General features: G+C 36.6%; 1 protein-coding gene and 1 long non-coding RNA gene across 9 annotated transcripts in view; one reads left to right on the top strand and one right to left on the bottom strand.

Moving 5' to 3' along the window:
• Nucleotides 1-219: 219 nt before the first annotated feature.
• LOC133245891 (uncharacterized) lies at nucleotides 220-1755 on the bottom strand. The gene is made up of 2 exons (XR_009735803.1): nucleotides 1454-1755; nucleotides 220-615 (listed from the first exon to the last, which is right to left on the bottom strand). It is a non-coding gene; the product is annotated as an uncharacterized LOC133245891 (long non-coding RNA).
• Nucleotides 1756-1858: 103 nt separating this feature from the next.
• Nucleotides 1859-16493, top strand: part of ETV1 (ETS variant transcription factor 1) — a 98450-nt gene continuing 83815 nt past the window's right edge. The window contains exons 1-6 of one of the 8 annotated variants that reach the window (XM_061413586.1): nucleotides 3498-3602; nucleotides 3701-3897; nucleotides 4034-4165; nucleotides 5009-5096; nucleotides 6467-6514; nucleotides 15738-15791. In XM_061413586.1, the coding sequence (XP_061269570.1) occupies nucleotides 4121-4165; nucleotides 5009-5096; nucleotides 6467-6514; nucleotides 15738-15791 (235 nt within the window). In that variant the 5' untranslated portion in view covers nucleotides 3498-3602; nucleotides 3701-3897; nucleotides 4034-4120. Of the gene's footprint in view, nucleotides 2079-2520; nucleotides 2607-3497; nucleotides 3603-3700; nucleotides 3898-4033; nucleotides 4166-5008; nucleotides 5097-6466; nucleotides 6515-6659; nucleotides 7043-15737; nucleotides 15792-16493 lie in introns of those variants that run through there. The other 7 variants (XM_061413592.1, XM_061413591.1, XM_061413588.1 and 4 more) reach the window with 7 other exon arrangements.

Genomic DNA, 16493 nt, shown 5'->3' with positions numbered 1-16493 from the left:
TAGGCCATTAGCAATTTACTATAAAAAGTATTTAAAGAATTATACAGGTTACTGTTTTACTTAATAATCAACCCAATTTGGACAAAATTTTACTTAATTTCAATCATATTCACCCATTGAATCAATCAGTACCCTTAGTTTCTCTTTTTGCTTTTAGAAATGTGCTCTATTTACCACCATGCATTTTCAGTATAATGCTATAAGAAGTTAACTCCAGAATAATAGTGATTTTTATTTTATTAAATAACAGCAAAGGAACTATAAAGATTTAAATAGCTTTATATGCAAGTTAAAAACTTTCCAACCTCAGAAATGGATTTTTATGGGGGGAGGGGGGAGAGAAATGGGCTTTCTCTCAAGAGTTTTAATTTCAAAACCCAAATGGAATTTCAAAATAGAAGTAAATAAATGTCAAAGCCTCTTGGCCTCTGCTCTGCCACTCTATGCCTGAAATCCTGCCAAAATGAAATTTTCCATTCAAGAAGAACTGGCATTTACTAAGCTGATTTTTAAAGACTCACTTTTAAAAGTAGTGGAAACTTTGTGCAACTTTGGACGTTCCTCTGTGAATAGAACAGCTGCCTCTGTAGACATTTTCCACAATGGTAATGTTTTCTGAAAAACGAATTTTTAGCCCTTTCAATGTCTTCAGCCACTGGGTCTACTGGTTTTTCCCAGCGCCAAGCATAGAAGATAAACAGTAACCAAACTACAAGCTAGTGTCTCACTAAGTATCACGGCACAAAAAGGACAGAGAGAAAAAGGACAGAAGAGAAAGAGAGAGGAGGGAGAATAGTCTGATAGTCCATTTGCTATACAGAAAGATTTATCTCAAAACTGTGTACTCTTTCAACAAAACTGAGCTGTAGCCTGGCTTGAATATGTATCATCATATTCAATTGCTGTTAAGATCACACAGTTAAAAGCTGAGTTCGTTTAAAGAATCCAAAGGGGGAAATATGGAGCCCCTGCAATACGTAATCAAATCCGAGGATTAAGTCTCCGCTTCTGTTGGTCAATCCAGCCTAGGTGGGGAGAAGCGGCAGTGCTTTGGGGTGCCTATGAAAGAGTGAAGTTTTGGGAAATGGAAACTAAAACTGTCAGCCAGCGAAAGCCTGCAGTGTTCGTAAAGGAAACTAAAAAATTAATAAACTATGGGATGCATCTAAGGTAGAAATGAACATTACAAAATGTTGTGAAGAAACTGAAATCCATTTTACTGCTTGTCAGTCTAAAAGCAGTGACTTGCAGCAACAAGCAAAAGTTCCTAGTTTGTCTTTAACGCTTTCTCACACCTCTCCTTAAATTCTCTTCCTTTCCTCTTTTGCAGCTCTTCTCATATGCAGTGTACCCTGGAATTAACCCCGAGTCTTCCTTTGATTTCTAGCTCCCGCCGCACTCCCCCCCCCCCACCCCCAACTCCCACCCTTTATGTTCCAAGACCCAAGCCTACTTTTCCTCATCTTCTAATATTTGTTGGTTGACGGGGCTTGGAGGAGGTAGCGAGGCAGAAAAAAGTTTTGTGGTTTCGAAAACTTGGGCCTTTGTTGTGTCATTTCCCCCACCGCTCCCCGCCCCCACCACGTGACCAAGACAGGCCGGAATTTTGTGAATGGAGCTGAAAGGTGGGTGCAAGGGAGGGAGAAGCTCCGCCTCCTTCCCTAAAGCGGCCAATCTCCTAGCGGAGCGCTGCGGGGTCAGCAATAAACAACAATGGGCTGGGAACAGACGGTACGTTATTGGCTGCGGAGAGAACCTCGCGGGGGCTGAGCCCGAAGCTCCGCCCCCTCCTGTTACCCTGGTTACCCGTCCGGCTCCAGGCGCAGAGAAGGTCTTTGGAAACTGTTGCCCAGATTAGAGGGGCTGGGCTATCCCGGGAGTGTTGGGCGGCGGGGCACGCTTGCTGCCTGATTGCACCCTGGGAAAGTACCCGAGAGCCTCACTGTGCCGGCCTTGAAGCCAGGCTGCGCCCAAACCTCTCCCTGGCCGGGGTAAATGTGCGGTTCCCGCTTAAAATACATGTAGGTGCGCGCCTTAGGACCGGCTAACTCTGATTCACTGCTTTTAAAGAACTCACGGTGTGTGCCCTTGCTGTCCACAGTTATTGGGTGTTTCCCCAGTATTAAGGTTTTTAATATTATTATTATTAATAAAAAAAATTGACCCTTGACTTCCATGGGTCCGGAATTGAGTCTTGTGCACTCATACTGCAGTTTAATATGGCTCCATAATGTTCCATTTAAGGAAAAACTTTGAATTAGAAATTGAGAATTGCAGCACGTTTCCCAACGGGCTGAACAGCTGCCGAAAATTTCCTTTGGTCTTTAGCTCTGGTCGCCACCAGGATCACAAATGAATTTTAACACCGCTGAGTCCCCGGTGCCATTCCGAGGCCTCTCAGCCCCGGTTGGGCCGAGGCTTTCTTAAGTGACTCTTTACAGCTCTAAGCCCAGTTGGAGGGTCAGGCAAGTGGTTTCAGAATTGCAGCCCTCCCTTTTTAACGTCCTAGTCATTGTCCTTGAAACCCGACCCCCCTTCTCCCCTCGCCACCAACTCCCGGCTCTAGCAGTTTAAAAACTGGAGAGGAAGTGAAAGCGTCAAGTACAGTAAGTGACACCCTCCGCCTCCGTGTATACATAACAAAAGCTCAGGAAACGTGCGAGTCCCTAGGATATCCGAGCTACCCCAACCCATCCCTGCCCCTCCCCACCTCCACCGGGGACTCGAAACACCTAGTTGCAGTGCACACGTGGGACACATTTTATACTTTTCCTCACTTAGATAGCTCCGTAGTTCTCTCAGTTACCCCTCCCAACGCAACCCCTTCTAAAAAGCAATTCCTCTGCTTCTCCTAAGAGCTTTCCCCACAGATCTTACTGTCCCATGAAAGACTGACTTGAGGATGACGTTTTAAAAAAAATGTTTTTGATACATCATAACGGTGATGGTGGGCGTTGAAAAACGGGAAGAGAACTTGGGCCAAAAGCTTAGTAGGAACGAGGCTGTATTGCGAGGTGGGTTCCTTATCAGGTTCAAAGTGGAGGGACTGGAGATCTCGAGGAAGGTGAGGTAGGAGACTACGGACCCACGGTCTTGGAAGATCGCACTTCAGAGTATGTATCTGACGCGAACGAAAGTGCTTTAGGAAAGTGCTTCAGTCCGATAGTGGACCAAACACACCAGTTAGGAGAACTGGCGACTCGATACACATGGCTTCGGTGTCCCCAGGCGCCGTAACAATAAGCAGCAGGTTAGGACGGCAGCCGATTTGCTCTGTGGAGTTTCCAGGCTGTGGTCACAGCGCCGGCAGGCACAGCACCAGCTTGGGCAGAGGGGCGCGGGAGATTCACGAGAAGGGGCAGCGAGCCTCCTGATTGACAGCCCGAAATCTGATCTTGTGAAAGAGACGCGGAGCCAATGGGAGGCAGCGATCCATCAGTTTGGATTGGAGGCCCCTGGAGGAGAAGTAGAGGAAAAACCACCGAATTGAGCTCTGTCAGAGGCGCTTTCGGCTTCCAAGGGGGAAGTGCTGGGCAATAATTAATGTTTTTATTAAAATTGGAGGGAATTTTTTGCAGCCGTTCGCCTAGCGTGGCTTTCAGGTGGGTCTTTCCGACAACTTTTTATGTCTCTCCAGATAATTGCATGGTTGTGGGTTGCAAAAACTATCCTTACGAAAGAGGTGTCTCCGTCTCTTTAGTCCCGTTAGGTGCAAAGCAAGTCTCGCTGATCGCCATTGCTAGTTTTGCACACGTTTGCGAATCAGAGCTGCCCGGGGTACACCGACCGCGCAGGGAAACATCGAGAGTGAAAATAAATACATCGCCTCTTGTTCGAATTTTTGCTACTGAGGAAAATATGTAAATTGTGAACTCTCTTGGCTCTCTTTGGATCCAGGTGAAGGAGGCTGTGTAGGGAGGGTTATTTTTGTGAATGGGACTGTCGGAGGATAATTAGCTATGCAAATTCAAGAGCTTCATTCATGATTTTTTTTTTTTTTTTAAAGCCTAAAAGCCATCTTGTTCCCCTCTAGGTTGATAGAAGTCCAGATTCCGAGGAAATCTCCAGCTAGATGCTTAAAATATAAAACACTGAGCTGAGATTTGCGAAGAGCAGCAGAATGGATGGATTTTATGACCAGCAAGTGCCTTACATGGTCACCAATGTGAGTGATCAGTTCGAAAGTTGCTGTTTATAAACTTGACTCCGACGGAGGGGAGAGGGGGGAGGAGGGCGAGTGAGAAGGTGGGGGGGGAGCAAGGGGGTTGGGACTGCAGATACTTTATCTGCTTTGTTGCCACTGTAGGGCGACTCTGCTTCTAGAAGCCCAGTCTTCAAAATGAGCTTACCTTTCAGTGATTTGGATAAGGCATAGTTTTGTTTTTAAGACCCCCCCCCCCTTTTTTTTCTGTTTAAAGTGCTCAAGATGAGTGGAAGAAGAGAAGGAGGGCAGCAGCAGCTGCTGCACTCAAAGTTTTTGGCTGGGTTTGTCTGCCACATTGAAAAGAATGAAGTTGAGACAAATGCTGACACTTTTTTGTTTACATGGGTTTTGTTTCTTTTTTTTTTTTTTTTCTTCTTCTTTCTCATTGTCTCTCTTATGTTTTTCATTTCATCACTCTCTTTTTGTTCTTTTTTTAGGGGATTATCTGAGAGAATAAACTTCAACTGTGTTTTAATCTAGCTTCGATCTAGCCTAAAAACGACTTTAAGTGTAATTGCTTAATGTTGTTTTGATGCTGAGATACCATGAATCTATGACTGATACACAGTGTATTCAGATCTGCACAGGGAAGCAACTCTCCCTGGCTGTTGAATTCTCAGCATATGCTTTCACTGTCAAATGAATGCAGAAAATGGATATTGGGATTGATACCATGGACTTTTATTTTTCTGTTTAAGGAGAGGATCCAGTAGACTTCTGTATGCCTGTGTGTGTGCGTGTGTGTGTCTGTGTGACATCTGAGGTTTACATTCTTTTAAAAGAATTTTATCTTTCCCTTTGTAGAATCAGCGTGGGAGAAATTGTAACGAGAAACCAACAAATGTCAGGAAAAGAAAATTCATTAACAGAGATCTGGCTCATGATTCAGAAGGTGAGGTTTGATTTAGAGCTGAATTCCCCCTCTTTACCTGTACTTCCCACCCTCATAAAGAAGAGAAGCATTCAGTCTTACCTTAAGAATAATAAACTTTCAAATGACTGCATTTAAGCAAGACTTGTATTTGGAGCAATTAATGTGATGTGACAGTTTGCTGTTTTATGGCCCTGTCACAAACTAATGAAAGAAGGAAATAATAAGAGTGACATCCTTCTTTTAACCATTTTGTGTTTAAATACCTTTGTCCATATGGCATATAAGCAATCCTATACACTAAGGTAACAATTTGAAAATATCCAACACAGAGGAACAAATTAGACAGCTATGCGCACAGCTTAATTACTCTTTTCTCCTCCATTAGAAGTTGAGCAATATAAGTTACTGTTTGGTTTCCCATCTCCTTACACTAAACCATATACTGTTACCAAACTTTTCAGAGATGGTTTTGATGACCACATGGTGTGGTCATAATACCTTGTTTATAGGCCTTTTAAGTGGTCAATGAATCATAATTAAGGCCTAATTAATAATTATAATACATATTTAGGAAATTAAGTTGCAGATTCTTTCTATGAACTATTGATAGGAGGTCAATATCTTATCAATTATTCCAGCCGTATGGGGGCATTCATAATAAACTTAATAAACTTAGATTTAATTATCAAAGTTCAGTTTGCCATTTAGATTAGGTATATTGAATTCTCAAACTTCTTCAAATCTTCATATAAGTAGGAATAAGTTACACATACCTCTCCCTCCCCAGTGACAGAATACAGAGTTTTGCACTTGATAATAAGCAGGTGCCTGGGAATTATCTATTTACTTTTGTAAACCTATTAGTGTACAAATTTTCTTCTAAAATCTTGTATTTAATAGTTGTCCCTTTGAGTTCTGAAGCACTGAACATCAAAACATATAGTACTTGGAGAATTATACCATGTCCTGTTAAATCTTTGATAGAAGATTTGGAAGACAGAAATAAAATGTTATTTAGTCTTTCTGATTTTTCCCCTAACACTATTTTATCAAGAATTGAATATGTTTAAAAAAAGTTTCTGAGGATAGACACACCTTCATCTCAACCTTTTTGAGTTCTACTGTAAGTGTGTTGTTTGAGGTCTCTAGGCTTATTTATTAAGCTATGTATTAAAAGGGGGTAAAAAAGATACTGAGAAGCATTGCTTAGTAGGCATCAAAATGGGCAGGATTATTGGTATAATTAAGTTATGAATCCTCATTTCTTTATTGATGCCTCTCCCCAAATTAAATTGATCTATAGGACTAATTTCATGACAAACATTTCTATTTAATGTCGCCTAAAAGGTTTTCAAATCTTTTGTTTATGTCTTTGACTTGTTTTTTAGAACTCTTTCAAGATCTAAGTCAATTACAGGAAACATGGCTTGCAGAAGGTAAGGCAAAAAATTGCTTTCAAAGGAGGGGAAAAGGAACTCTAGAAGGGAAAGATAAAAAAAAAAAAAGTCCTGAACTTGCTGTCTTAATGTTCAGCCCAATTAATTGAGCTCTAAAAGAGCCACCTCATGTGTCATGCATACATTAGAGCCTCTGATGAGTTTGTCTTTGGGGAATCTGGGACTGCACTACCCAGTGTCATCACAAATTACCAGGAGAAATTGCTTCCAGCTCACAATCACATCTGCTTTTGGCAAGAACTAATGCACCAAGACTTCAAGTTCTAAGCCTCTGTTCAGATTTTAATTGCAATTGATCAGGTTTATATTATTGTACCTCGAGAGACCTCCTAGAGCCAGAACCCGGCTTGCTGTTTCCTTTAGAGCAGCGCATATCATTATTTGGTGTTCTGGTGGAGGACTTTTCTGATGGCAGAAATTAGTTTCACTGGGTTCATCGGGACGGGATGCTTCAAGATTTAAGTGCAAGTGTCTTCTTTCCACCTTGCTCACAACACAGAACGTTAGGTGTGTATCCAATGCTAAGGATATGTATGGCTTTAAAATAAATCTTAGGGGGATTGGAAGATTTTTAAAATGTTTCTGTGTGTTACTATGATGTGATGTTTGTTGAAATTGACTTTTGCTATTTTGTTGCTTGTATTAGGATTTATGTAATGTAGCAAGGAGACATTTAAAGGCATTGCTTTTAATTTTGGTTGCTTTTGGATAACATTTTGTGTTGCCATCTATTGTATCTTTTATTGTGTGAAACTTTGTTTTATAGGAACAAGGAGATACTGCTTCAGTACAGCTTTATGCAACTTGAGATATGTCTAATGCTGAGGGACTTTTGTTGGTGTCTATAATTTGAAATTTTTCCTTTGGATTTGTTATGCTAAATGTGAAATAATTTTATTATATTATGTATCTTGTGGGAAACACAAAGAGAAAATTATAGATATTTAAGCATTGAGTACAGTTGTGTTATTTCTATCTTTACATTATATGGGAAACATGCAATTTTTGGAACAGATTTTTTTAAAGATGGTTCAAAGAAGAGAGAGGGTCTTTAAAATGGAATTGAGCATTGCTGTTGCTACTTTGAGGCAGACTGATGTGGTTTTTCGGTGGTCTTGCTTGTAGTTGATCAAATTGCTGTTAGCATATAAAATAAGTTTCTTTGTGTTGCTGATATCCTAGTTTTTCCAAAGAGCTCCTACAATCTTTATGAAGCTTTTAAGTTAAATAATAGCTTTTCCAGGAGCCCTTTGAAAGAGTCACTGTACTTGTATGTTAATGAAAGTTTTAGTTATATTTAAAGGTCATTTTGCTTGTCTCTGTAAATGAAACTTACTGCAATAGATTACTTATTATTGCAACATAAACCATATATTCAAACATAACTTTCTCAGCAAAAATCTGCACAGAGGCTCTTGCATGAACTTTTGTCTGTTAAGTTTTGCAGAGTTGAAGGTTGTAAGAACATTACATTTATGAGGGAATTTATTCGCTTTTCCAAAATACCTTCTAATATCTATTTTAATTGTTCTGGAAGGTTTGTTGGTTCTTAAGATGTTTAAGTCTCACTGATTCCAAGTCAGTGCACTTGCTGGCAGATTTTGAATGTGCATAGCAACTCTGTTCCTGTAATTTAAAAATGTGAAACTGTGACAGACTCTTACCATTTTATAATCAGTTTCAGTGCAGTGTTTCACTTTTGACTTGTTTTGTTTCTTTGTTACTCAGATAAGTGATTTGGTAATTTATCTGAGTTTATTTTAAAACTCTGAGCTGAATATTCTTACCTGTGATAATTAACTTAACCTATAAATTGGATCTGAAGATTTAGTTTTCTATAAAATAAACCTAGGAAGTGATTGATGTATTTGAAAGAACATGGACTTTTATTTGGAAAAGAATTTGTAAGCTTAAATAAGTTCAGGGATTAATCCTTGGAGTGTTTTATTGAATAACCAGGTGGGCTCCTTTTACAAACCATGAATAAGACTGTATTTTAGAATAATTTAATTCTATGATGATATAAGCATTAACAGTAACTTGATTTTTTAAAAATCTAATAGTAAGAAGAAAGGTGAATTTTTCTTTTTATTGTTAATGGGCTGCACATTTATTTTTATTTTTAGCAATTTTATATGATATTTGCATTAGCATTTTAACTTATTCTACATCTTGATCAACATTAGCTGAGATCTCAAAGTTACATTAGTTTATTCGTTGGTAGCTAGATCTGTTCATTTATGTCCTTCTGGACATCCAGAAATTAAAACATTGCCAAGCTGTCAGACTGTGAACCATTTACTTATTTCTTTTCATAATGTTTTATCTCTAAGAAGGATACCATAGAATTTAAGGCATCTTGACCCTTTAAAAAAAAGATCATTAGCAATTAACCAAGATTCTCCCCTGAGTAAGAATCCCATTGGAAAGTTAAACAGGTCTAAAAATGTATTAGACAGGAAAGTCAAGTTAGTTCTGATGTGTCATAGGAATTTTTAAAAAAATAATCAGAGTCCCTAAATACTTGGGAAACAATACATTCTCTCAGGTTTAATTTGTGTTTTTTTTTCTATAAGACTTTTTATAAAGTAGACCCAAAGTGCACCATGAATTAGTCATAAGTAGATTATTATAGATTATGAAATGTGTTGTATGTCCAAGGAAAAATTTGGGGTAGATAAAGCAGGATTTGTTTGAGGGTGAGATTGGAACCAGTCTTTTCGGTTCACTAAAGTGTTCTCCAAAAATATATACTTCCATTCCCCCCACCCTCCCACCCCCCACCGCAATTTCTGAACAGGGATCAAAAATATATTTTTGAAGAATATAACTTTATATTAGTATCACTTTTGAAGTACTAACATTGCAATTTCAAGGTTTTTTTTTTTTTTAACATATATGCCACACTTTAATCACATCTCATTCTGAAGAAAATTGAAAAGGTTATGTCTTCAGTGGCCACAGTAGCAGTTAAAAAATGGAGAATGTGCTTATTTAAAATTTTGCCAAAGCCACTTACTTATGTTGTCATTTTCCATGTACAATTCTTTATTGATTCTTTGACTTTTGAATTAGATTGCCATTGACAGAAAGGCAATTCCAATTATTTGATCCATGGAATAATGAGTTCAAATGTCCATTCTAATAACATCTTGGTAACATGCTTTTTTAGTGGTGCTTTAAGGAAATGTATCCTAGTAATTCATCGTTAAAATGGAACCTTTTATATGTGGAGGACAGAAATAGAAGGATGTAGAAGCGAGTTAAAAGAGGCTCACATTTTTAAAAGTTACTCATTAAAGCTTACCTGCTAACACAACTTAGAGAGAAATGATACATTTCATATGTAGCTAATATAAATATATAGCAACTTTTGAGTGTTATTTTTGATGTTGGTCTAGATGTCCGTGAGGTTTCCTTTCGTTAGTAGTTTTAAGGATAAATGTCAACAATGATTCGCCCCTATCAGGGCAGAATGTTTTTCAGTTGTGATGTAAGTTAAATTTCATGCTGCCATGACACTTGAGTCAAAGTTGTATCTCTAAAAATAACTTTTCTACTCTAAAGGTTATTATTACCTCATGCCCTTGTGCAGATAAGCTTTTTCCTTTTGTTTTCTGTGACCTTCCATTAATAATCAGGTTTGCTGAAAAGCAGAGATATCATCATATCTCCTCAACTTTAGTGGTTGATACTAAATTTATATTCAAAATCATTTATCATGAATTTCTTTAAATGATATGTTGTTACTCAATGTGCATAATGTCACCCACAATACAAAGCTATTACAATGCATTCATTTTTATTTTTCAAAAATTACACTTTCTTTTTGAAATCAAACATAAATTGGATATGTACTCATAGATTTTTTTTTTTTCCTCCATGTGATGCAGTTAGGAGAAAAGGCTTAAAAACTTCATTATTTGTGTGTTGTTTTTTTTTTTAAAAAAGAGGAATTGAGAATTAGACATCAAATTACAGAAGTCCATACTATTTCTTAGTGTTGAGCAAGAGTCATTGTGAGGGGGCAAAAGGGAGCTACTGCCCATCTTTTTCTTGTACCACGAAATACTCTAAACTATGAAACAAAGACTTCTTGTTTGGACCTGACTAAGGGATAGCAGTTGGAATAAACATATTATATTTTTCAGCATTTATTGACAATATATAAATGCATTTCATCTAGAATCTATTTGCAAAATAGAAATATTTGTTAAAAAAATAAAATTTGGATCTCGTATAGCCTAGATATAGTTTTTCCAGAAGGTCTTAATACATGTTAATAAAATTACTAAGCTAATTCAGTTACAGAAAATGTGTACTTTGTTAAATTTCATAGGAAAACTTTATTCCCTTTGTTGTGCAACATTGTAATTAAAATAATAATAATAACAATAATAATATAAGTCAGCTCTCAGTACCTTATAGAGAATGTTTTGCTGACAGCAACAGCTCTGAGCTATGCGTAAGTTTTCAAACCTCTATATAAGTTAAAGTTAGGAAATTGAAGTTGATTTAAGGCTAAAAACAACTGAAAGTTACTGGTTTCTTTCTCTTTGAGCATACACAAAGCATGACTTTATCACTATAAAAGATTTTTTTGCCATGGAAGAATAGCCCCCTTTTTGGGCTGTTTAAATATATTTATACCTCTGCATTAATTAATGCTTATACATTGGTACAATCATTTTAATGTTAAAAGAGGATGTGGTATAAAACCTGGCTTAGAGGTTTCATGATTATTTCGTTCCATGGCCTGACGCTTCATTGTAGGATTAAACAAAATACGACTGTGTGAAGGTTGATTTTCTTATTGTTTTATTTAAAAGAAACGTTAAATTTCTTCAGAGAAACTTGTTTCTTATCCTGTGAGAGGGGAATCTATGAAGTTAAGCAATAGGCTATTATAATCTTAAAATAAAAAGAGCATTTGAAGAATAAGCAAGAAAAATAAAAGGTATTTCTTTAATGCTTTGTCATTTTTTCCCCTTCCTCTTTCCTTCCATCCTTCCTTCATCCATCCATCCATCCATCCATCTGTCTTTCCCTCTTCTTAGTTTTATACATTCAAGTTTCTGTGACAAGTTACCCTATAGAGCAGGATGGATTAAATATATGTAAATGTATATATGGATTTCATTTTGCCATTTATTTAAACATATACCTTGATGGATCTGAGCTGTATTTGAGATAGAGCAGTAAAATTGGTGTGTTTATATTGCAAGTTCAAGTTGACTTGCCTTAACTCTCTGGAAGGGTGTGACATGAAAAGATTGCGGTTGAGCCACATGGCTCATGCTGGACTGTGTTTTTGTGAATGGAGGCAGAACTCCAGTTCTGCCTGCTTGTCTGGAGGAATTGCCGAGGAGATCAGCTGTCTCATTCACGGGCAGAAAGAATGACTCATACATCTTCCGCCTTGTTTGGCTCCAGGTCATTGTTACAGTGGATAGAACTGGTTTTAATTAAATATTAACCCCTTTTCAACTTAACATTTGTTTCATTTGTAAGTTTTCCACTTTTTCCCTAGCTTTAAAAGAAAACCCGACAGGCGCCTAGTTTGTAAGAATAAGACGGTTTTTCCTTGTCTGTAGCCAAACTTGGAAAATATTTCAACATTCACCTTTTCTTAAGTAATGATTACTGCTTTATTTGAGCAAGCACAAAAGAGAGACAAACTGTTTAAAAATTGTCTGCTCTCCACCTCACCCCCTTGCCTAGGCAATGTCAGTTAAGAAAGTATATATTAAAATTCAAAATAAGGATTAATGATTCTGTGACATCAAGGTTGTGGTTAATATTTTCATGATTTTCTCTCTCATAATATATATTGCAATGTAATAAAAAAGAGAAGGAGAGAGGGGGGAAGAAAAAAACAACTTTCAATGATAATCTAGGTAAAGCAAGTAGCTGAGAGTGCACATACTATGCTTTTAAAGCCGAAGTCCTGAGACTTGATGGCAGCTTGTCTATTAATGTGCAAGGAACTGACAGAGCGCTCCAGCTATTACCAATAAAATCCACATGCTTCATCTTCTTGAAAGCCTTTTATTGGTCTTTTGGTATATACTTTCTCTTCCCTTTTCTTACTCTTCCCCTTCCTCTTTAATTACAGAGTGTGGGAAAACATTTTCATTCCCCAAAGGTGATTATTCCAAGCATAGTTTATAATAGATAGTAGTAAAATAACTATATATATATATATATTTAGGTTGGCCTCTATTGTTAAATTTTCCTCTTTGGAGTGGGTATGGCTTGCCACAAATTTTCAGGCAGCTGTAGTTTGCTACTTCATAGAATTTTCGTGAATGGAGGCAAAAAAGGAAATGTATGATATGAGTGTGGCAATACTTTGTCATATTTTCCTTGCCCAGATCCAACTTGTGTTTTTCGTTAACTGCTTTCCTTTGACTCTAACTTGAAATTAGAGATAGACTGAAGCCTTTGTCTATTTAAGTGGCATGCTGCTTCATTTGGTCTATTCGGTTTCTCAAGATTAGCTTCTGTGAAACTGTGAGTCATATGTTTTTTGTTAAAATTCTGTAATATGTTCAGGCGTAAGTGTGAAGTATTTATTCAGTATGTTAAGGAGTTAGACTAGAAATAGCAATTCTTATTCCTTTTACAAAATTGTTAGTATGTAGCTATTTTCTGTCTCTGTGAGATATAACTTCTGATTTCTTCTCTTCCCAAAGTTTTGCCTCTGCCCCCTCCACTCAACAACTTACCCCCCGCCGACCCGCACCCCACACATATGCCAATATATACTACTTATCCACCAGTTATTTTTATACCTTTCTTGCAGTGATATATATCATGGAGTTGCAAATTTGTCTTATGATAGTAAGAAAAAAAAAATTTGGCCTTTAGGACATTCATACCAGCATATTCTGTTACAAATATATTTGTTACTCATTTGCTATTTTTAACTATTCCTGTAAAGGGATATTACATTTTTATTAGATTCTTGTAAATGTTGGCTTTTTAAAAGCGTAGTAATTGCTGTGGTTGATAACTTCGCATCTCAATGGTTATCTCTGTTTAGCTGTGAATTTAGAGCAAAAACCAAAACGTGTAGATATGATAGAAAAAATGTATAGGGTTTGATTCTGTCTGCCCACTGTCATTTATTAAATAAATATTTAAAACATTTTTGTACTATTTTTGGTGAAAACACTTACTTTAAAGGGCATTCCTCTGCATAATTTGTGAGTCTTCGAGAAAAATGAGGCTTACTGCAATGTCAAAAAATGATTATAACTAAGAGAATACTAATGTACAAATTTTAGCTGTGATTTTTTTTCATATCCAATCTAATTCATTAGAAGTAAAAATATTAAACTTGCATTATAGTAATTTGAGTAGTACTTCGTGTGTGAAAGGAAAAAAATTGTGGGTGGTGGAGGTTGGGAAAGAAGAAAATATGTAACATTTTTTGAGTATCTGATATTGTGACTGGCATTGTGTTTAAACTATTTCATTTAGTCTTCATGAAAAATATGTATTATCACTGTTAAACTGATGAGTGAAATGGAGTTCAAAGAGATTAAATAATGTTGCATAGTTTACACAGCAGAGCATAGAAAAATGATTTGAAAGTTGCTTGATTTGATTAACCTTGGTATCCGATGTTAGTGGAACCTGAAGAAAATACACCTTTTCCTCCAGTACAGGCTGGTGAAACAGGCATCAGTTCTAATTTGGAAAAAAAGTTCTTAATTTGTCTCATTTCCTTTAGTGGCAGGGGATGTAATTTATCTGTAATAAACTTAAGTATTGGTGAACAGAAGAAAGTTGTTAGAAAATAGTTGAATGTCCTGCTGCATATATTTTGGCAATTTGCAAGATTATCATTTATTCTGCTCTTGAAATATAACAAATTTTTTTCAAAAGATATGTTTTTTTTTTTATATCCTATTACATAAGCTGACACACCAGACATTTGAATTGTGTGTATATTGTATTACTTTCTTATATAGAATTTTTTAAATATCGAATTTCTCTTTATATGGATTTTTTTCTTAACTCTATTGCCAACCCAAAACTTTTTCAACAAAGACTGATTATTTTCACAGAATAGGTACTTAAAAAAAAATTACATCTGTTTTAATATGACTTGATTAGATAAGTTTCAGGATTAGGTAATATTAGTTAAATAATACTAGCTGATCAGATTATACCTAAAGTTAACTAGGATGATAACTCATTATATTTTTGCCAAATTAAAAGTGACTCCACTTTTATGTAGTTTGTATGTGTGTAATTGTGCATATTTTTGTGTGTATATGGAAACTTGTTTTTGTAATGTTATGTCAATTTGGAGTAGGTTATTTTGATGCCTGAATTAACTGTGATAAAAATATTCTAGAAGTAAAATATATACTTCTGTTTTGATTGCTGAATACATTAAGTTCTTGCTATATGCATTGTTTTATTCCTTTACTAAAGACAGGGAAGTCATTTGATATTAAGACTGATGAAATAGTGATATTCTTTTTGTTAGTGTTGAATGGTCACCTGGAAAATATTGTGAATAAAAATATGAGGTTTATTTTTGTTAACTGTTATTTTTATGATTGTGACCATAATCATTGAGATATAATATTTTATTCCATATGACCAAAATCAATGACTGTCTTTAATGTAAAAAACATTATCACGTATTTTGGCCAAATTTAGGGCAAATGTTAATTATGGTAGTCTAGCAGTAGGTCAAACACATCAAAAACAGACATTTCTGAAAGGCAAGAGGGGTTTGTGTAATAACTGCACATCGTTTGAAAGAATTCTGTGATAAATGTAAATGGGCTGTTTAAACATCGGCAGTAGGTGAATTGAAATACTTCTTACTCCATTCTTGCAAAAAAAAAACAAAACACTGCAGCTAATAGAATTCCTGCAGCTGCTTTTATTTTCATGTTTTTTTTAATTTCCATGTGGCAAGTAAAATGCAGAGAAACTACAACTGCCACCATTTTATTTCTGATATATGTGTTTGCTGGTTGACATTGATGATTGCTTCTATTTCCCTTCTTGAATTTTGCTGTCAATACCATTTGAAATAGGAGCTCACTGGCAAATAATGGTAGATTTGGTCTCAACCTAAAAAAAAAATCTCCCATGAGAGATGTTACTTGACATTCTTTATGCTTTGGCAGTTTCTCTCTTAATTTTTTTTTTTTTTTTTCATTTTTCCCTTCAGCTCAGGTACCTGACAATGATGAGCAGTTTGTGCCAGACTACCAGGCTGAAAGTCGTAAGTACAGTATGACTTATCCCTTGGATTTGTCTTTGTTTCCTCCTTTGATTCTTTCCGTGTGCTTGGTCTCCTCTTCCAGTGTCTGTTCTTGGTACTTTTCAGCTTACAGTCATGAGGTAACTGTATTTGTTAGGTTGTACAGCAGAATTCCTCTGTGATCTGAACAGAGCTTGGGGAAACTGGCTGGACTAAAAGAGGACCCTGTTCCCTATTTGGTTAATATCCTTGGAGAAGAAACAGGGTGCCATCCATGAATGCTCAGGTGTTTACTTTCAGCTTTTCAGTGGATCCACCAGGAAAAGTCTGAATACCGATGGCAGACAGTCAGTAGTTAAAATCCTGAAGAGATTTGTTGTATGACGTAAAAATCTTGGAACAAGCATTCTTTGGCTTATTGTATTATTTTACATTAATGAACATTCACTTGCTCGGATTTCATTTTTATCTTCATTATTTGCTTCCTGGATGGACACAGTGACACAAATGAAAGTTGCCATTGGCTTCCCTTAGAGTCCCTTCATGTTTCTTTCCCTGAGCCTCATTCCAGGGCCTTTCAGAGGATGCAGGAGAACTGATTCAGGGGTTCTGCCCTCTAATCGCCCAATGAGCATTTTGCCCGTATAAGCGTGGTTGCCTCTATTAGCAAACTGCAGCTATTGGCCTGAGTAGGAATAGTAAAGAAAAAGGTATAAATGCCAT

Source organism: Bos javanicus, chromosome 4 (assembly GCF_032452875.1).
Source record: "Bos javanicus breed banteng chromosome 4, ARS-OSU_banteng_1.0, whole genome shotgun sequence".
NCBI lineage: Eukaryota > Metazoa > Chordata > Mammalia > Artiodactyla > Bovidae > Bos > Bos javanicus.
Note: the sequence above shows the minus strand (reverse complement) of the source record. Positions and strands in the feature narration are given on the sequence as shown.